Here is a 22,977-nt window from a genome sequence, read left to right on the forward strand (position 1 = left end):
TATGAGAGAGTGTGAACTCAGATCAGGCAGCACAGAAAAAAAACGTTCAATGAAGTCCACATCGTCCGCGTTAGGAGCATATATGTTAGCCAGCACTATCAATGTATTATATAATTTCCCTGAGACAATGACAAAAAGGCTGTTTGTGTCTGATATTGTGTTGTGGAGTTCAAAGGGAATGTTTTGGTTAATAAGAATTGAGACCCCCCTGGCTTTAGCCTGAAAAGTGGAGTGGAAGTGCTGCCCCACCCATCGTGACATAAAGACCGGAATTATCAGAACTGCAAATGTATGTTTCTTGTAGAAATGCAATTGCTATATTAAACTGTTTGAGATGCGAGAACACCTTTCTTCTTTTAACAGGGTGGTTCAGCCCCTTGACATTCCAGCTCACAAAATTTAACGGACTAACCATTCTCCTTTAAAAAAGATACAGATTGATAGGCATAAGTAGTATCAAGATTTTGGGTATCAGCTCTGGGGCAAAAGTGTAAAACAAAGAGAAGCAGAGCAGAAATAAATCCTGTATAACAAGGACTTTTAAGGGTTCTTAAAACAGTGTTGGCATTAGAGTATCCTCCCCTACCCCCCAACCCACAAGACAGCTGCCAAAGAACATAGCAGCAAGCTCTTAAGAACAATAGTCACCCAACAGTACAACTTCCTATCACTCGTAGCATCATCTGCAACTCCGTTATTGTTATTTAAAGGAAACGGTAAGCATTTAACACTCCTAAACTGACATTGTGCTTCATGAGAGGTAAACAATTTCCTCAAGGTTTGTTAAACATGACTCTGAAAAATGAACCATAAAACACAAATATAAACTTATATTTGAAAAAAGTGAAAAAATAATAATAAAAAATAAGCAGACTTTACCCAGTGCTCTTCCCACGTAAGGTTGTAGAGTTCATTGAATTGGAGATAAAAGGAAATACTCTCTCTCTCTCTCTCTCTCTCTCTCGAGAGCAGTTTGAGTGAATATTATTCCACCCTTCATAGTAGTCAGCACCTAACCAGGCCAAGTCAGACCAGACCTCGCTATCCAGGCACTACTAATGTTGCCTGCAGAGGGTATGGAATAAAAAGTATTTTATGAAGAGTTCCATGCAGTTGGGAGGCTATCGATGTAGTTCCATGCTTCGTCAACTGAGCCTAGCCGCTTCTCATCACCACTGGAAAGTGTGATGCAGAGCCGAGCAGAATATAGTAAGGAAGGCCTGAGTACTTAGTTGTACAGCTCCATTGTTACTTTCTCTGTACTCAGCTTGTAGGCTCAAAACTTCAGGAGAGTAGTCTTCCACAACCTGAATCTGTTGGCCGCAGTATTCTAGCTTCCCTCTCCGTCGGGCCTCTCTGACCAGGAGATCTTTAATCTTGTAGTGGTGGAGGCAAAGAATAACCAGACGTGGTCTCTATTCTGGGGCTGGTTTGGCTGCTAGTGGACAGTGGGCTCTATCAATCTCCTGTGGGGTCTCCTTCCCGAAGATCTCACAAAACAGACTGGAAAAAAAATTCAGTAGGACACCCGCCTTTGATAGATTTTGGCAGGCCCAGGATGCATAGGTTCTACCGTCTGCTCTGGCCTTTCAAGTCAGTAACTTTAGCCGTTAACTTGATATTGTTTTCACGTAAGCTGGAGCAGGTAGTTTCCAGTTCACTGACGCGCTGGCTCAGATTGTTCATGGTGAGCTCGAGAGAAGGTAAGCGTTGGCCATGGTCCTCCACTTTGGATTGTATTTGGTCAAGTTTCGCTTCCAGCAGGCTGAAAGAAGATTTGAATTCGGCCACTAATGCTACACGATGTTGGTCTAGTAGCGTGGAGATGGCCTCCAGTCAGGCCAGCCGCCAAGTTGTCTTTTTTCCCGGGCTTAGTACTCCTTGAAGTCATTGCAAAGCAAGTGTAGTCGCAGGCAGGTGGAAGAGCAAAAAGTCTAACAGGTTGGTATGAGAGAAGGGGGAAGAAAGAGTGTGGAGATAGAAAATAGAATAGAGCGCTCATTCTCTGCGACTGACTACTCCATATGGCTGCCGACTGGAAGTCCATCACCCGGCCCCACACATTCAAGACTTTTTGGCATGTTTAGCCAAAAAGTTAATTTTTTTCCAAAGTCGATCAAGTTAGGGGCAATCGTAAGGTACCTTGGTGCTTGGAGGACATTCCCAAAACCGTTTGGCCTTTTTGAGTTGCAGCATGAGCCATTTAGACTGAAAAATGCAGCACAGACTTTCCAATGCCTGAAGGACTCTGTATTAAAAGACTTAGATTTTCTTTTTGTTTACCTCAAAGACAAATCTGAACGTATCTCATCTCCGTACACTTTGAGCACTTAAACCAACATGGGTTGATTATTAACCCTACTAAATGCCAGTCTGAGTTGTCAATCATTGATTTTCTCAGCTATTGCATCTCTGCAGAAAGTGCGAAACCCCTCCCATCAAAAGTAGCCTCTATTATGGATTTCCCACTGCCCCACGCTACAAAAAAAACTACAGGTGTTTTCAGGTATGGTAAATTTCTATCACCGCTTCATTCCGCGCACTGCTGAACTTACGCTCGATCCTGTATAGTGCACTTAAAGGCAATACCCCTAATCAAGTACTTGACTGGTCAGTGAACATGACCAAGGCATTTGATGATACTAAAGGAGCTCTTTCTACGTGACCCTACTAGTAGACCTGCTCCCCATTGCACCCATAGCTATTACTACTGGCACATTAGACTGTGCTGTGGGTGCTATGAACAATTGGTTGGAGGCACGTGGCAGCTGCTCGCCTTCTTCAGCCAGCAGCTCTGTTCCCCTGAAAGGAAGTACACCCTATCCTCGTTATATGCGTCTTCAGACAATGCAGATTCACAGTTATGCGAGGAACCTATTTCTACCTATGTCTCCTTATGTGCGTCCAAAACTCAGTTATGCGAGGAGCACTGCTTTCTAGCCAATACAAGTCACGTGCACACGCCTCACAGTTTCACTGCTGGGATGAGAAACACCACTTTCCCACCAATACACGTCAGGTGTGCGCGCCTCACAATCTCACTCCCGCCAGTCTCGCATTGGTTTTGGCAAGGTGTGGATGTGCGATCTTGTGCTCTTAAACTTTTGTTGGTTTTACCTACGGTGCAGTGATTTTGTGCTTGAAATATTTAACTATGCCTCCTAAGCGTCCGATGTCGTATCCTGGGCCATCAGCCGAGTGGCAGAGAAACACTTTAACACTTGAAAAAATGTTGGAAATTATAAACAGTGCGGCATCAGGTGAAAATAACACTGCTCTGGGACACTACTGCCGGGAACACAAATTTGCCTTTAAAGCTCTTTTGTTGCTTGACGAAGTGCCAGCCCATCCTAAACATTTGGACAGTATTCATCCTAACCTAACAGTGTGTTTCCTGCCGCCTAACACAACATCGCTGTTTCAACCACTCAACCAAGGTGCAATCCACATTCAGGGCGTATTTTTGTTTTACGGCAACTATCTCTCAGATGCTGCAAACAACAGGTGATTTTGAAAATCCCGGGAGTTTACCAACGGCGAGGAAATGGTGGAAGTCGGAACACTTGGCATAAATGGCGATGGACATGGACCCAAGTTTAGAACGGAGTCAGCATTTCAGTCGTTCCCCGCTGTCAACCCTTCTTCCCTACAAGCAAATTTATGCTGAAAAACAAAAAATGCTGCCAGGCAAACAACCCTCACCACTTTCTTCAAACCGGTGTCATCTCCTGCTGCCGGCAGTTCTAAGAGTTCTGTGAGTCTTCCTTCACCCCTTGCTGTGCTTGATGATCCTGACGACCCACAACCATCCACCTTATCCATGTAAAGCTGCCCGACACCACAACCACCACTCACCTCCCGGAGCAAACACACCTGCCGCTGTTGGTGAGTACTGTACACCCTAGTATGTTAACTTTTTATGATTTATTACATTGAATATTACTTTAAATTGATGAAATATAGTAGGAATGTTGCCTTGTGGTACTGCTTTTGTGTCGTATTGGTATGAAAATGTGAATAAATTACAGATAAAACATATTTAGGAAGCCCTCTGGAACGCATCCCTATTTTCTCCATTTAAATAATTATTCACATTATGCGTCAACTGTGAGGAATGTATCCCCTGCATATAACGAGGATAGGGTGTATAGCATGTTTGACCTGAAGCATCTAGGTCTCTATCTAGCTGTCCACCATTTTTGCTTTCTTCTACAGGGTCACCATTTCACAAACCCCTCATGCATGCCATGGCCAAAATATCAGACCCTTGGTTTGCATGGAAGCAAAGTCACCTGCTCAACATAGTTTACAACTGATATACAATATATCAAGGGGAAAATTAATGCTGTGACTGATTGCCTCTCATGGCCAGCCCACGAAGCCATACACAATACGATTGACTGTGCTGGCATGGCAATCGACCAAGTTACTGACCCAGTGATCCAGGCTTACTGAACAAAAATCATGGGCCTGAAGTTCAGGGAAGCTGGGGTTTCTCTCTTGTGTGATGTCTCAACTGGTCACCCTCGCCCCCTCGTGTGTGCAAACTGGAGCTGGACTTTTCTGACTCCAGACATGGCCTCTTGCATTTGGCCCCGGAGTCTCACAGAAACTGGTTACACTCAAGTTTGCTTGGCAAGGTCTCAAAAAGGACATGTGTGATTGGACTGCAGCCTGTGTGGAGTACCAGCAGACAAAAATTAACCATCATGTTCAGGCGCCATTGGCACCTTTTGAGGTCCCTGAGTGAGTTTGATCATGTCAATGTGGACCTTGCTGGTCTTCTTCCCTCCCTCCTGCAGTTTCACACACCTTACTATGGTGGACCGTACCACCAGGTGCCCAGAGGTTGTCCCACTAGCATCAATAACAGCCTCAGATATGGCTTGGGCATTCAACAGCATCTGGGTTCCTCAGTTTGGCACCCCATCTGACATCTTCTCTGACTGCGGTCCCCAATTCTTTTCAGACCTCTGGGCCGTGATGACCCAGAATCTTGGCGTTAGGTTACATCACACTTAAGGAGCGGTGAAACCGTTCACATAAGGCTGCTCTGAGAGCTTCCTTGACGGATGAGTATTGGCATGATCAGCTCCCGTGGGTCCTGCTGGGGCTCAGAACTGCTCCAAAAGAGGTTCTGCAGTTGCTTGTGGCAGAGTTGGTATATGGACAGCTGTTCATCTCATGTTCTCAGTATTTATTGTTTATTTATTTATTATTACTCTTTCTTTCTTTTTGTATTTACACAGTTTGTTGTCATTTACATCCTTTTGGATGCCCAAGTTGGTGCCGTCTTTCATTGATTCTTTAAGGTTATTATTCTACAGATTCTCAGCGTTTTTATTCTTTCTTACTTCTCTTCTAATATTTGTATACCTGTGGGCATGTAAGGCTACTGTGACACTGTCATTTCCTCTCGGATCAATAAAGTGTATCGATTTAGTTGTATATGGTGACAAATTTGTACTTTAACAATAAAGTTATATAGAACTTTGACACAACAATGATGAGATGGCCTACAGAGAGGAAGTGGAAAAGCTCGAGGTCTGGTACCAGACAGATGACCTCTTTCTCAAATATCAACAAGACAAAGGAAATGGTTATCTACTTCAGGAAAACCCACCCCACTGACACCCCTCTTCACATTGTTGGCACAGTAGAAACTGCAAGCAGTTTTAGATTCCTGGAAGAACATACCTCAGACATCTCATGGTCCCAGAACACATTCTTCACAGTCAAGAAAGCTCGCTAACACCTTTACTTTCCGAGGAGGCTGTAGAGAGCTGAACTAACCACATCAATACTTATAACCTTCTACAGATGTGCAGTTGAGAGCATCCTAACATGCTACATCACTGTGTGGTATGGAAACTGCACTGTGGCAGACAAGAGGGATTTACAACAGGTTGTTAAAACTGCCCAGAGTGTCACTGGCACCAGCCTACTTGCTATCAAGAATACATATATAGAAAGGTGTTGGATCAAGGCCAGCAATATCATGAAAGATCCCACTGACTTACGGTGCCCAATGGCGACTCCTTTGCTTGAATCTTTGGAAACAGCCCTATTTCCATTTTCAATATCTCTATTTTTGCCTTTCAGGGTTCTTTTGAAGACCCTGACCTGGAGTTACACACTGACTATGGTTCTTTGCGGGAATGGGACCCGCTCTCGGGGTTGCACAATCAGCCGCTATTCGGCATGCTGAAGTCTCAGCCTCAGGTTTCGGCACAGATTCAGAAGCCTGGGATCTCGAGGTACTGGAGACGGGTGGATCAATGGTCGGTGTCGCCACAGGAGGCATAGTGTCATTGGGGGAGTCGGAACATCTGCTGTGTGCTTAGGGACCTGGGATCTTTGCCATCTTCAGGCACAGAGCTCAAAAGAAACAATGTAATAGACGTTTAACATCATAAACTAGCGAGTTGTTTGTTAGGTCTCCCCGCTCACTGGAAAATGGAGTCATCTCTTTCTCCCTTATTAGGAGAGAGAGCCTGCAGCATGTTGATTTATCGGGTGAACAATGCAGTCTTTGGGGTAACCGCAAGTCTGTGTTTTTGCTATTGCTTGGCTCACACTTTTGCCAGTGCGGGGAGGGGGATTGTTGCTCTCTGCCGTTTACGCGAGGGAGGAAGGGGAGCTGGAGGGAGAACTTTGGGGTTCTAACATTTAACTGTCGTTCATTCTTGGGCACTCCTCTGTTTTTTTGTGGATGGTTGTGAAGAAAAAGCATTTCAGGATGTATATTGTATACATTTCTCTGACATTAAATTGTACCTTTGAACCAACCCTGCTTATGGACTGTTCATCCCATTCTCATCAGGGAAGAGGCTATGGAGCATCCACGCAAGAACCACTACACTCAAAAACAGTTACTTCCCCATGATGTCAGGCTGATCAACACCTCCACCCATTAACTCAGGCCTTCACCCAAGGTTTCATATGCCCTGCTGCTACCTAGAAAGAGTTCCACTTGCTAAGAGTCAATTTGTCACCTGATCATTTCCTGCTAGTCATCTTACGTTCAGATACTCCTGCACCTAGCGTAACTTGATGCATATGTAATCAGTCTATATGCGAGCTAATCTTGTGTATATGTGTATGTATGTGCGTGTGTGTATATTGAAAATTCAAGTTAAATACAATTGCTTGCAATAACGAACACACGCACTACGTTGTGACGCTCATGAAAACATTGCGCAGCTTCAGCGGCTCGAGGAAGGAGAACGCCATCTGCCATTTTAAGTCAGATCACGTTGCCATTTACACTGTGTTGAGTGTGTAACTTTGTATTTGGCTTAAATTTTTCTCTTGTTTACCATGTCTCTGAAGCGTAAATCTGATGCAAGTGCTGGTGATGCATCAAAGAAAAGGAAAACGATCACGATTGAAAATAAGGTGGAAATAATAAAGTGATTGGAAAGAGGTGAAACGCCATTGGTCAATGGAAAAACGTTAGGCTACAGTCAGTCAAGGATTGGAACAATTTTAAAAGATAAAGTGAGAATAATTGAGCATGTGAAAGGCCCTGGCCCAATGAAAGCTACAATTATTACTAAGCAACGCGGTGGTTTGATTATTGAAATGGAAAGGCTATTGATAATTTGGTTAGATGATCAAAATCAGCGTAATATTCCTATTAGCCTTACTTTACTGCAAGAAAAGGCTCGAAGCCTTTTCAATGATTTTAAAGCTGCACATACAGCAGTGAAGGTGATTGTGATGAAGAATTTGTTGTGAGTAGGGGTTGGTTCAATCGTTTCAAAGCGAGGGCAGATTTACATGATATTAAAGTGCAAGGTGAAGCAGCGAGTGCCGATGTAAGTGCTGCGAGTGATTTTCCTGAAATGTTTAAAAAAATTATTGAGGAGGGAGGTTATTTGCCAGAACAAATATGTAATGTCGACGAGACTGGCTTAATATGGAAAAATATGCCTGAAAGAACCTACTTTCAAAAGAGGGAAAAAGTACACCAGGGCATAAGGCATTGAAGGATAGGCTAACGTTATTGCTTGGGGGCAACACATCGAGGGATTTCAAGCTCAAGCCTTTGCTTGTGTATCACTCCCTAAATCCGAGGGCATTTCGCTGTATCATTAAGGCATCTCTTCCCGTTATTTGGAAGGCAAATTCAAAGGCTTGGTTACAATTGCCATCTTTGAAGATTGGTTCTTGAATCATCTTGTTCCTGCTGTTGAATGTTATTGCTTGGCCAAGAAAATTCCTTTCAAGATTCTCCTTGTGCTTGACAACGCACCCGGACATCCAAACACTTTAGATGACCTTCACCCCAATGTAAAGGTTGTATTTTTAGCCCCCAGCACCACATCGCTACTTCAGCCAATGAATCAGGGAGTCATAGCCTCCTTTAAGGCCTATTATTTACGGCGGATCTTCTCACAAGCAGTCAGGGCTACCCAAGATGATGTAATGAGCTTAAGTGAGATCTGGAGGGATTATAACATCTATGATGCCATCCAAAATATTGCTGATTCTTGAGATGAAGTGAAGCAGTCAAATATGAAAGGAGTGTGGAACAAATTGAGCCCCCAATTCGCGCATGCTTTACAGGGATTTAAAGTTGACGACATCGCCAAAGCCAGGCAAGCTGTGGTTGATATTGGTAATGAACTGCAGTTAGGCATCAGTGAAAATGATGTCGTAGAGTTACTCGACTCCCATGCGGAAGAACTGACCAATGAAGACCTTATGGAACTAGAGTAGCAGATGAGAGCATTTGAGGAAGAAGAAGACTGGGACCTAGGAACTCCGGAACTGAAAAAGTTTGTAACGAAAAGAGTTAGTTGAAGCCTTTCGTCTCATTGAAGCAGGGATGGCAAAGTTAGAGGAACAAGATCCTAATACAGAGAGGTTCACCAAAGTTTACCATGCAGTTACTGAGGACCTCAGCCGCTACAAGGCCACTTGTGACAAGAAAAAGAAAACTTCAGCAGCAGAATTAAACCCTAACTCTCCAGCACCAGGTCCATCATAATGTTACCTCACGAATGCCCCCTCCAGTATACAAGACATTAATGGAACCATATGTGGTTACTTTTATTATTACTGTATTATTATGTATACATTATGTATATATGTATATATATATGTATATATATATATATATATATATATATATATATATATATATATATATATATATATATATATATATATAGAGTACTTTTATAGGACTTCTTTTATATTTATATATGTTTTATGCTTATTGTGCTTTTTAAAAGTTGCATTGGATCCAGAGTATCAATCACTTCCTTCTCCCTCTCCTTTACACTCATGTACTGAAGAATGCCAATAAGCAACCATTAATCTTGTAGGCTTTTCTGTCCTTGGGCATCGGTGTTTCCATACCAGGCTGTGATGCAACCAGTCAGGATTCTCTCCACTGTGTGTCTATAGAAGTTTGTCAGTGTTTGCCATGCTGAACCTTTGCAAACTTCTAAGAAGGTAGAGGCACTGTGTGCCTTCTTTGTAATGGCACTTACATGCTGGATCCAGAACAGATCCTCTGATATGACACCACCAAGGAATTCAAAGCATCTTGATATATGCGTCTTCACTGTCCAGATGTTCCAGAGCTGAGTGAAGAGCCAATGAAATGGCATCTGTTGTTGAACAATTGTGACGGTAGGCAAATTGGAACATATTCAGGTCACTCCTCAGTTAGGAGTTGATATGCTTCATGACCAACCTGTGAAAGCCCTTTATCACTGTGGATATAAGTGCAACTGGACAATAGTCATTTAGGCAGATTAGCCATGTTCTTTTGGGCACTGGTATGACTGAAGCCCGCTTGAAGCAGGTGGGTAGCTCAGACTGCCAAAGCAAGTGTTTAAAGATGTCAGTAAACACTTCTGCCAGTTGATCAACCCCAGTCTTCAGTACTAAGCCAGGTACGCTGTCTGGGCCAGATGCTTTCTGTGGTTTCACCCTCATGATGGATGTACTCACTTCGGCCTCAGATACCGATATCACAGGGTTTCAGGGGGTGTAGGAGTTTGTGCAGGTTCCTCCATATTCGGTCAGTCAAACCGAGTGTAAAAGTCATTCTGTTTTCTTTTTACTACCTCAATGTAATTGTGAATGGCACGATCTGCCTGGATGACACACAAAGCAAATGCTTCTCATTGTACCTCAGTACATGTGACAACAGTAGCCCAAAACCAATACCATATCTCCTAGTGCAAAATACTATCTTATAAAGCTTACCTGATAGTGTCCTAGAGTAAATTTAGGTTGTTGGCTCTTGCAGTCTGTCTGTATTAAAACAAAAGGGTAGTTCATTTTGAATGGATGAATATAAATATAACCTATACCACATATGAAGAAAAGTTAAAACAGATATAAAAAAGGAAATATAAACACACATAAATGGAGAAAATCAGAAGCTCAGAAATTCAGCTACTCCTTTCAGAAGACAAAATAAATTAAGTATTTCAGATAACCAATGATTTTCTTTCTTCTAGCAACACAATATGGAGAGTTTTTAAAACAAACAATTATAAATACAGAGAGTATACATGGAAATGATTGATCATCTTGTTTGTAAACATGTTAATAAGATGCACCTATTAAAATTTTAATTAACTGCTTTTGGCATGGTTATATTATATTTTCATATAGTTACCTCAGCCTCATCGTTCACTAGTTTTATTTTGTCTTCTGCGCAATATGGCTATGTGAAGAACTTCAGTTATAAAATAGTTACAATTTATTTTTACATTATCTGCTAAGATTTTGCAATTTAAGCCCAAAAGAATAACATAGGCTTGTGTTAGATTTATTGGAGTGAGCAAACACTGTAACACAACTTTTGGTTTAAGCTTTAAGGTACAAAACAACTTATAGCATTAGTACAAAACTACCTGCCATTGTTAGTACTCCTGTGATGGCAGGTCGGAAACCTTATGCTATTGCTCTCATCCACCCTGCAAACAGCTATTCAGTTCAACTCATTCTTCAGGGAAACAAACTCCAAACACTTCACGAAAGGGAAGTCAGGAGAACAAACTGCAGTCCTTATTGAGGGTCAGAATTGGAAAGGGTGAGCAGCTTCAAGTTCCTGGGAATCAGCATCTCAAGCGGATCTATGCTGGGCCCAGCATATTGATGCAATCGTGAAGAAGGCATGTCAGTGGCTATACTTCATTAGCAGTTTGAGGAGATTTGGTATGAAATTTCTACAGATGTACTGTGGAGAGCACTCTGGGTGGTTTTATCACCACTTGGTATGGAAGCTCCAATGCACAAGATTGTAAGAAGCTTTAGAGGGTTGTAGATTCAGTCAGTACAAGCTTCTCCACTATTGAGGGCAATTTCAAAAGGCAGCATCAATCATTAAGGACCTTCGCCATCCAAGACATGCCCTCTTTATATAATAATCAACAGGGAGGAGGTACAGGAGCTTGAAGATGTACACTCAACATTTTAGGAATAGCTTCTTTCCCTCTGCCCTCAGATTTCTGAACGGTCCATGAACTCATGATCACTACCTCACTGTTACTCTTCTGCACTACTTATTTTATTTTTTGTTATGGCAATTTTTAAATGTCTTATACTGTAAAGATGCCATAAAACAACAAATTTCATGACACATGCCAGTGATAGTAAGTCTGACTCTGATAAGTCAATATTGTTTAATTTGAAGTTAAAAGATGAAGTACAATAGTGCAGTGCTGAGGTTATTGGACCAGCAGTTAGAATTCTAGAACACTGATTCCCAGACTTTCCTTACCACACAGTTCTGATGAACCAAAAGACCTCCTTTGTTGGCTCGTAGAGAGCAATCCCATTCCTTAGTTTCCAGTAACCCTTTCTCTCACACATGGTTATTAACATTCCCTTGATTTTCCTGTCATCCACCTACACTAAATGTAATTTACAGTGGCCAACTATTTTACCAATCAGCACATCTTTGGGATGTGGGACAAAGTGGGAGCACCAAATAGAAACACACGTGGTCACAGGGAGATGTGCAAATTCCACACACACAGAGGAGAATAGAATCGAACATGGGTAGCTGGAGCTGTGAGGCAGTTATACTATGTCCACTGTGCTGATCTGAGGTGTGAGTTTAAATCCTATTATGGCAGCCCTGGAATTTAAATTCAGGCAATTAAATGTATTTTGAATATTTTAAAAACTGCTAGCCTCAGTACAATGCTGCTAAAAACCAACCTGTTTAGGAGAAAATCTGCTGTCCTTGTTTAGTCAAGCCTATACAAGAATACAGACCACCAATATGACTAACTTTTAACTTCATCACCAGTTCAGGAGCAATGATGATACTGCATGCCTAGCATTCCCTATCCCATGAACAAATAAATAAAAAAGGTAACTCTTCTGAAAGGTACAAAAGTGAAGCTGTAAGATGAACAGTTACCTTTCTTTTTGATTTAGTGAAAGAATATTTGAGTGACTCCATGCTTCCAAACTGAAAGAGAAAGAATGCCATTCCTCATTATTTTCCTGCTTATGTGATTTCCCATGTCTTTTAATATCCAGAAATCTACTGAGGTCCATTTTCACAGTAGACAATGACAGAGTCTCCGCAGCTCACCTGAATGATTTTTTTCTTTTCATTTTAGTCCTACTTGCAGAGGATAGGCAAATCATAAACACAAGAGATTTTGCAAATGTTGGGAATTCAGAGCAACACACAACATGCTGGAAGAACTCAGCAGGTCATGCAGCACCTATGGAGGGGAATAAACAGCTGAGGTTTTGGGATGAGACCTAATGAAGTGCCCTGGCTTGAAACATCAACCGTTTATTCTCCTCCATAGGTATCCAGAACCTGACCTGCTGAGTTCTTCAGGCACTTTGTGAATAGCATAGGCTTCAGACCTGGATTAGAGAGGTTTAGAAGGCTATGGGCCAATCATGTGCAGATCAGACTAACTGGGCAACACATGGACAAAGTGGGTCAAGGGGCCTGTTTCCATGCTGTAAGTTGTGACAGTCTTATGTTGTGGCAGTGAACCTAATTCTAAGCACTCTAGGATCAGATGTCATCTTCAAATCAATGCAGCCAAGCTCTCTTATACTCAAATCCTCTTGTAACAAAGGCCAGTAAACTGTACACTTTCCTAATTGCTTGCTGTACCTGGAAATGTAATTTTCACTGATTCATACAGGTTACTCTTTTCTTTTTAAATCTTTTTATTGATTTTAAGAACATAACATAAGTAAAATATAAGTACAAAAAACATTTGAGAGTACACAATAGATTCATTAATAATCAATTATATATTATCAATGTAAAAAGTCTCCCAAACTTATAATATTAATATGAAGGATTTAAGACGAAAAGCACAAAAAAAACCCCAAAAAGAAGAAGAAAAAAAAACAAAAAAACAATATATAAAAAAAAAACTAACATGGGCAATTGTATAATGTTAAGTACATACAGTAGTGCCAATGACTCCGAAACTCCATTTATACAATTCAGGATGGTGGCAATAAGGTTCAGGATCAGACCATTTAACTCGCATGAAAATGTTGAATAAATGGTCTCCAAGTTTCCTCAAATTTAACTGAGGAGTTAAAGACCACACTTCTAATTTTTTCTAAACTCAAACAGGAAATGGTTTGAGAGAGCCACTGAAATACAGTTGGAGGATTAATTTCTTTCCAGTTCAATAAAATAGATCTTCTAGCCAATAGTGTAACAAATGCAATCATTCGCTGAGAAGAAGCAGATAAACACATATTATCTATCATAGGTAGACCAAAAATTGCAGTAAAAGGATGTGGTTGAAGATTAATATTTAAAACTCTTGAAATGATATTAAAAATATCCTTCCAATAGCTTTGTAAACAAGGACAAGACCAAAACATATGAGTCAATGTAGCAATATCAGAATGACATCTATCACAGGTTGGATTAACATAAGAATAAAATCGAGCAAGTTTATTTTTAGACATGTGGGCTCTGTGTACAACCTTAAATTGTATTAGAGCATGTTTAGCACAAATAGAGGATGAGTTTACCAATAATAAAATGTTTTCCCATTGCTCAGTAGATATAGGGCAATGCAATTCTTCCTGCCATTCCTTCTTAATTTTTTCTGATATATCCGGCTGTATCTTCATAATCATATTGTAAATGATAGCTACTAAACCCTTTTGATAAGGATTAAGAGTTAGAATTCTCTCTGTAATGTCCAATGGACATTCTTTCGAAAAAGACTTTAATTCATTATATAGAAAATTTCTAATTTGTAAGTATCTAAAAAAATGGGTTTTAGATAAATTGTATTTGTTAGATAACTGTTCAAAGGACATAATGTTATCATCCAAATACAGGTCACGAAAACATTTTATACCTTTTGTTTTCCATAGAAAAAAAGCCTGATCTATAGATGATGGCCGAAAGAAGTAATTAGATATTATAGGACTTGACAGTATAAACTTATTCAAGCCAAAAGATTTACGAACATACAGGTTACTCAGGTCTTTTTAAATAACACCTTTCAAGCTTGGCAGTTAGTTTGCAGATATTTCATCACCATTCGAGGTCACATCCTCAGTGTGCAGTTGTTGGTGTTTCTCTCTGGGAATACTGCACACCGAGGATGTCACCTTGACTGATTTTTCCATTTTAAAATAGCACTATCAAAAATGTGCAATAGCTTACTGGTAAATCATAAGGAAAGAGAATCTACTAAAAACATTACTTATGACTTCTTTCATGAAGCAAATTGCGGTGAACTATCACCACAGACAGTGAGGAGGCAGACGGAGGTGAAGCTGGTTCGGGGAATGAGCTGGAGGGCGGGGACATTCTGAGGCATAATGTGTTCCTGTTCAAGTTGGGGTCGCAGGCGGACTTGGTGGTATCGCTGCTGGAAATAGAGTAGGCAATTTGGAGAGGAGTTGATGTGGAAGAGTTTCAATGTTCGTCCACCTAACCCAGATACGAGGTTGGATTACTCCAGGCACCAAGCTGATTTGGTGAGATCGAGATTGGCTTGAGGTGGGCATATTAGGGCACCAGAACTTGGATCCTAGAACATGCCACTACCCAGTGCTTGGACAATTTAAACGTCGGCCCAGACAGACTGGAGGTCCCAGTGTCGGATATGGAGGTGAGGGTCAGGCAGATTTTGCTTGCTCTCCTGTGAATGTTCATGCCTTTCCCCACGGTGTGAACTGAGCCCGCTGCTATACCTTCCTGCCTGCTGGTGTGAAAACTGGGAACTGAGGCTTGGCTTGGGCCATCTCCAGAAGTGGATCTGGGACTCAGCCTGGTTCGGGATGCTGTTGGTTTGCTTCTATTGTTTGCACAATATGTGTTTTTTCCTTTCTCTTTCTCCAAGCAGTGGTTTCTCGTCCTTTTTTTAAAATTGGGCTATTTGCATTTCTTGATTTGTAGTTGCATATAAGCAGACAAATTTCAAAGTGTATAATTTATGCTTTCTTTGATAATAAATATGCATTGAATCATTGACTAGTGATGGAATGCCTGCAAACTAACTGCCAAGCTTGGCGAATGTCGAACTCTTCAACCCGAGCTATCAAAATTCACCACCATCCTAAAAACCTTTCAATCTTGCAGCATTTGAAAAATACTTTGCCTTTCTATATTTTCTATTAAAGGGGATGATGACATTATATTCAATAGCCAACATCCTCACTCATTCACTTTGCCCATCTACATATCTTATCTTTCTGAATTCTCCACACCACGCATTCAGGAATCAAATTTGTATTATCAGCAAACTCAGATTTATTACACTTCATAATTTTAAAGACTATTTTTATCTCTTGCCTGCTGTCTTGCTCATGAAACCAAAATATTAAATTGCAGTTTTCTGTTTCTTCTTTCTTCACCATCACCACATATACTGGGTTATAGTCCTGAACAAACCTTTGAGGTGAAGAAACTTAAGGACCCCCAGTACCCAGGGCATGCCCTTTTCTCATTGTTACCATCAGGTATGCTGTACAGAAGCCTGAAGGCACACACTCAACGATTCAGGAACAGCTTCTTCCCCTCTGTCATCCGATTCCTAAATGGACTTTGAACCCGTGAACACTACCTCACTTTTTAATATATATTATTTCTATTTTTCCATGATTTAAAATCTATTCAATAGACATACACTGTAATTTATTCATTTATTTTCCCTTCTATATTATGTATTGCATTGAACTGCTGTTGCTGCTAAGTTAACAAATTTCATGACACATACCAGTGATAATAAACCTGATCCTGATTCTATTTTTAAAATCAATTGTATAGCCTACATTTTACTTTACTTTGGGGAATTGCAGCCTTTTCATAATACACAAAGGGTATAATGAAAGAAAATTAAATAATTAACACAATTAAAGAAAAGCCAAATCTTCATAAACAGAATGAAAGAAAGCAACAGATACGATTGCTTATTTTTTACTGCATTGTATTTACCTGTTCAAGATGTTCAGGTTTTTCAGCTACATCTGTCTTTTCATTTGCTTGATCCACCTGAAATTTTTTTTTTTCTGTAACATGATATTTTGGCCAGTTGCACTTAACATTTATACAAAATTATTTTGATCATTACACTGGACTAGGATAAACACAAGAATATTAAGCAGTGTAATATGAATTCTAATTTTGTGAAAGAGGTTTTTCTCCCCCCAGTCAGCCTTTATTTTCTATGTATAAGATAATTAATTCCATTTACAGTAGAATGTACCAGATGTGTCTTTCTAATTTTGTCTTTATTACAACCAATTTCTAATTGGCATGATAAGATGATAAACTCTGGTACGTCACCTAATTAACTTTATCTTAACTAGTGGGTTTTAATTTAATTATGCAATACAGCCCAGCCCAAGCTTTAAACCATCCTAGAAATAAAGTATGAGAGTTCCTCAAGATAGAACTTCATAGTCACAATGTTTTACAACTTTACTAATTGTTCTGCTTCAGAATTCTTGAATGACATGACCAACATATCTAGTAATCCTTCCTCTCTGTGCGGTATTTTGTACAAAGACACTTAAACATGCATTTGGATCATTCTACTTTTATTAGTTCCCTTAAAAGATTATCAGATAATTGAAGTATTTATGCTGTAGCTTTTAAAACTTTTCCAATATTTATATTTTTTGGATGTAATTGTTTCAACCCATATAGTGAAATAGAACTATATCCATACAATCTGCTGCATAAAAATAATTAGAAAATTTTCTATTAGACTATTTTAAAGAGCAGTATTTTGGCATGAACTCTTGGGTAACAGGGTGGAGATACATCTCTACCAAAGGAGGTGTAAGGCACTCTTCCCTCCTATAGCCTGCAGGTTACCCTCAGGCAAGGTGCAGCACCTGCTTAGCCCCTTGATCAGGGTCATGTGAAGCCACTGGTGGAAGGTCGTATGAGCAGTTGGTGCTCATACGAAGTCATGGTTATGTGACCACTGATGCCAGGCAAACAATCTCTGGAGAGTATTGATAATGACTGGGGACACCTGTCTTGTAAAGACAGTACCTAGAAGAAGGCAATGGCAAACCACTTCCATGGAAAAATTTGCCAAGAACCATGATGGACATGAGACCATGATCATCTACGTCATATGACACAGCTCATAATGATGATTATGACTTTGGCATGCGTGGAGAACTTCAGGTTCCTGGGAACCACCATCTCTCAGGATCTTAAGTGGGAGCAGAACATCAGCTCCATCCTGAAGAAGGCCCAGCAGCGGATGTATTTCCTGCGGCTCTTGAGGAAATACGGTCTGCCTCAGGAATTGCTGCTGCAGTTCTACACTGCAGTCATTGAGTCTGTCCTGTGCACCTCCATCATTGTGTGGTTTGGAGCTGCCACCAAGCAGGATAGAACCAGACTACAGCGCACAGTGAGGACTGCTGAGCGCATCATTGGAGCCTCCCTGCCCTCTATTGTGGACCTGTACTCTTCCAGGTTGAAGAAGAGGGCAGGGAACATCATAAAGGACTCCTCCCATCCTGCGCACGGACTGTTTGATCTGCTTCCGTCTGGTAGGCACTTCAGATCCCTCCAAACTAAGACTAATAGGCACTGGAGAAGTTTTTTCCCTACTGCGGTCACTTTGCTGAACAGTTAACTGCCGGTTAACTGTTGGCTAACTATTACTTGGATTGCACTACCTGTATGTATAATCTATATTTTCATTTATATTTATCATTATTATTGTTATGAGCAGAGAGACAACATCTGCCGGAAGTAAATTCCTTGTATGTGTATAGGTACTTGGTGATTAAAGTTTGATTCTGATTCTGATTTTAAAAAGAAAATTTAGCAAAGGAAAGTTTGTTTTTGCTACTATGTGAATACACAAGCAAATCCATGAAATTATAAGGACAGAAGAAACTATATAATTAAGGATACAGTCAGATAGATGAAGAAATGAGATTTACTTGGTCTATTCTGTCAAACAAAGATTATGGAAAAGGTAGAAACATATATTCAGCACTGCAGGAAGCGCTATTGTCATTGAGACATGTTTGCATTTGATGTTTAGTGGAGTAGGTCAGAGATGGTCTTTGTGAACTAGCTAGATTAGAAGACGATAAAATGTTAAGTTTATTTTTCCCTAAAGAACAAAACTGGCACAAGTTGGTTGCAGTTAAGACACTGGGCTACAGATGCTAATGTGCAAGTCCCTCACTTATTGAGGTCATTCATCAGAGGAAATGTAAGAGATTATAAGTGCTGGACTCTGGCGCAAAAAGAAACCTGCTAGAAGTTACCAGGTCAAATAGCATATGTGGAGACAAAGGACCGAAGCATGATTTCAACCCAAAATGTCGATCGTCCTGATGCCTGCACAGACGCTGGCTGACCCGTTGATTTTTTTTTCATGCTTCAGTTTAATATCAAAGAATGTATACAGTATACAACCTGAAATCCTTGAAACAGAAAAAAACCCCAAAGAGAGAATGGCAGAAACCGTTGGATCTCCAAAGCCCACCTCCCCCTCCCTTGTACAAGCAGCAGCAAAAGCATCAACACGTCTCTCTCCCCCCACTTGCTCCAGCAAAAGCATTAATCCCCGACTACCCACCCACCATACAAGCAATAGCAAAGCCTGCAAAAAAACCATGATCCAACAGCTTGTTTCTTGCACCACATGTCAGAGGATCTGGATGATGATGATAGAATGCTGTAGATATATGTTTAGGATTGTCTGGCACATTACTTTGCCTGTCTGAATACCTCCAGACCATCAGGTAAAGACCAGGCAAAGGCTATATGCACCAGTAATTGCTAATTCAGTAAAGTCAAGTCATGCTATCTAAGTGCAGGCAAAGTAATTCTCCAGGGACCAGTACTAGTCACATAGTGCCTGTCAAACTGCACTGTCATCACTCCCTCTGGGCTTGGACCCATCCTTGTGACTAACTTGCATTGACAGAATTGGACAGCCAGCAGAGCTCCTGCCTCACAACCCTGGCAAAATGAGTTCAAGCCTGACCTCAAGTCCCATGTGTGTGTGGTTTGAAGTTCTCCCTGTGACTATGTGGGTTCCCTTGAGTGCTCTGGTTTCTTCTTGCATCCCAATGCTTTCAGGTGGTAGGTTAACTGGCCACTATAAACTACCCCTGTATGTAGCTAAGGGGTGGAATTTGGGGGTAGTTAATAGAAATGTAGGGAGTAAATCATAGGGAGAATTAGAGGGAATGTGGAATTGCTCTATGAGCCAGTATTCCATCAATGGACCAAATGGCCTCCAAGTCATCAGCAAATATGTAAAGTTCCTGAGAAGGCCTTAACTGGTAATTCGATTATTATTGTCACATGAACTGAGATACAGTGAAAAGTTTTGTTTTGTATGCCATCCATACAGATCATTTCAAAACAGAAGTACATTATGGAAGTGCAAAGGGAAAAACAATAACTGAATGCAGAATATAGTGTTGCAATTACAGAGGAAGGACACTGTAGGTAGACAATAAAGTACAAAGGCCAGGACAAGGGAAATTGCAAGACTAAGTGTTCATCTTTATCATTCAAGTGGTCCACTCAAGTCTTATAACAGTGGGATAAAGACTGTACTTGAATATGGTAGTTTGGGTTTGCTAGCTTCTGTATCTATACCATGATGGAAGTAGGGAGAGAATGACTGGGGCACAAGAAGTCCTTGATTATGCTGGCTGCATTCTTGAGGCAGCAGCAAGCGTAGACCAAATTAATGAAGGGGAAGTTGCTTTTTGTGAAAGACTGAGCTGTACTCACAAATCTCTGCAATTTCTTGCGGTTTTGGGCAAAACAGTAGCCATATCAAGCTGTGATGCATTCCAATAGGATGCTTTCTACAGCACATCTACAAAAACTTGGTGAGGGTCAATGGGGACACACTGAATTTCCTTAGTCTTCTGTGGAAGGAGTGGTGCTAGAGCACTTCCTTGGATTTAGCTTCTATGAAGTTGGACCAGGACAAGCGATTGGTGATACTTACACCTTGGAACTTGAAGTACTTAACCATCCCCACCCCCACACCATTGAAGCAGAGACGGATGTGCACTTTGCTCTGCTTTCTAAAGTCAATGCCCAGTTCTTTTGTTTTGCTGACATTGAGAGAAAAATTGTTGTCTTGACACCATGCCACTAGACTATCTACTTCCTGTACTCTGTCTCATTACTATTTGAGATCCACCCCACCACAATGATGCCATCTGCAAACTTATAACTTGAGTCAGAGCACAATCCAGCTACATACAATAGTTGTGAGTGTATAGGGAGTAAAGGAAGGGCTGAGGATGCAGTCCTTCAGGACACCAATGTTGAGGATAATCATGGCAGAGCCATTGCAGCCTATGCTTACTAATGCTCATAGGTTAGGAAGTCAAGGATTTAGTTGCAGGAGATGCTGAATCCTGGGTGAAGGAGTCTTTAGATGGGTTTGTTTGCAATTACGTTATCGAAGGTGGATTTCATAATTTATATTATATCAATTGAAGTAGTATTACATTTTCAAGGTAGTGGTTGTAAGAGGCACCAGGCTCCAGTCATCAAGTCTTTGGTATCAAAGCAGGTAGGAACCTCGGATTCGAGTGGGATGATTAAAAATGTCTGCGAATACTCCTGCCAGCTGATCCATGCATGACCTGAGGACGTGCCTGTTACTCCATCTGGGTCAGAACTTTTCTGAGCCATCACTCTCAGGAAGATGCATTTGATGTCTGCAATGCTGTTTGTGGGTACAGGTGTGTTGGATGCTGCAGGGGTGGTTCAAAATATGCATAAAATGCATTGTGTTCATTGGGGAGAGATGCACTGTTGTCAGCAATGCTGGCTGACATTGTTTGGTAGTCCGTAATAGCATACAAGTCTGAAGAGTCTATTTTGAATTGGTATTATTTTGTGACATCCCTGATAGCTTTAGGAAGGTCACATCTTGATGTCCTGTATAGGTCAGGGTCACCTATTTGAATGTCACTGGATTTCATTAGAAAGTGAATCGCTTGGTTTCCAGTTGAGAAACACCCTGAATGATCTCTTTACCCTTCACCCACTTGCTGGTGAAGTCTGTAATAGCTATGACATACTCACTTCCATTAACCACTGAGTCGTTGAACATACACCAGTATACATCTAAAAGCAGTTGTGCAGAAGCTTGTCTACTTCCTCAGATAAGCAATGCATAACCTTCTGTATGGGATCCACACGTTTTAACTTGTTGAAATTGAAGATGGAGCACAGTCTGACGGTCTGATTTACCAAAGTGTGGACAGGGGATACTCTGTTATCAAAGATGAGGATTTTGCTATTTGACATCCAGGATATTGCCAATGGCAATAGATTGCTGCTACCTGTGAAAAACCAATGTCCAGGTTAACTCCACTGGCTACTGTGGAACAATCTTTAAAAACACATTTAACTGTGTGGTCATTAGTTATGAGATTCCAAATACTCAACACTCAGGTAAACAGCATTTTATCCCAAAGGAACAGACGTAAGCCTCTCACCGGGGCTCGTAACAATCTTGGCTCATGAGCTAACTCTGCTAACAGCCACGTGACTCAGCTGTGAAAAGGCCACCTTCCACAAGCAACAAACGTCTAGGGTCAGTATGATTTGGGTTCAACCAACAGGAACTTTGTGATGTTCCGATGAGGTAACATTAACTGTGCTGAATGCTGTATAAATACTGTTGCATGCAAAGTTATTGTTTGCCAGGAAATAACAGTTCACACACCGGCACAAAATTACAGAGGTATATTTACCAATTTTTCAACTTTAACAAGCAGTTAACAGAAAAAGAAAAGTAAAATAAAGGGGCCCATTACAGTTAAACCAGTCTAAATGGGCACTTAAATGTTGGAGCTTGTTTCTGTAGTGTGGGTGTGTCACTTTACTCACAGCACTGAATACCCATCACCAACCACAGATCAAATTTCCCTCAAAGAATGTCAGAAACAAACTGGCTAACTTAGAACTATTGGCACTTCCTCCTTGAAACCATTCATCTCCACAAAGCACTCCTTCCAATAGGTTCTCCCCTTCGGGTGGGATCTTTCAAGTATCTTCCCTTGTGCTCTTCTCCGTATCTCCTCACAAAAAGACCCCAAATCAGATTACTATCCTCCAGAAATCTGATCCTACCCAGTTCTCTTGAATCTTCCATCGTATCCCACTGGGCAAGATGTTACAACACATTATAAAGACAAACCCAGTTGGCTGATACAACATTCCCAAGTTGGGCAAATGGCTTTAGCTGAAGCCAAAACACTAGCCTTTAAGTTTACTAACAAGGCACACTGTGTTTGCAGAAAACTGCTGAAATAAAAATACCTCACAGCACAGAGGTAGAAATGTTAACCCTGGCATTACACAGAATGAAAACTCCATTAAGTACTTTGAAAATGTATAGAAATTGAGTCATTCGTTTAAATAATAATCATGCTACTGCTTACTTTTTTTGATTTCCTTAACTATTGTCTATTTTTCTAAAGACATTGAAATTACAGAATATGTCTGAA

At 40.8% G+C, this 22,977-nt stretch overlaps 1 protein-coding gene across 6 annotated transcripts in view; it reads right to left on the reverse strand.

Moving 5' to 3' along the window:
* LOC140730083 (uncharacterized) overlaps positions 1-22,977 on the reverse strand; it is a 64,271-nt gene that overhangs the window by 21,353 nt on the left and 19,941 nt on the right. For 5 of the 6 annotated variants that reach the window (XM_073050218.1, XM_073050220.1, XM_073050219.1 and 2 more), the window contains exons 6-7: positions 12,401-12,451; positions 10,228-10,275 (exon numbers count right to left, since the gene is read on the reverse strand). In XM_073050218.1, coding sequence (XP_072906319.1) covers positions 10,228-10,275; positions 12,401-12,451 — 99 coding nt within the window. The remainder of the gene's footprint in view (positions 1-10,227; positions 10,276-12,400; positions 12,452-22,977) is intronic. The other variant, XM_073050217.1, reaches the window with a different exon arrangement.

This window comes from Hemitrygon akajei, chromosome 7 (assembly GCF_048418815.1).
Source record: "Hemitrygon akajei chromosome 7, sHemAka1.3, whole genome shotgun sequence".
NCBI lineage: Eukaryota > Metazoa > Chordata > Chondrichthyes > Myliobatiformes > Dasyatidae > Hemitrygon > Hemitrygon akajei.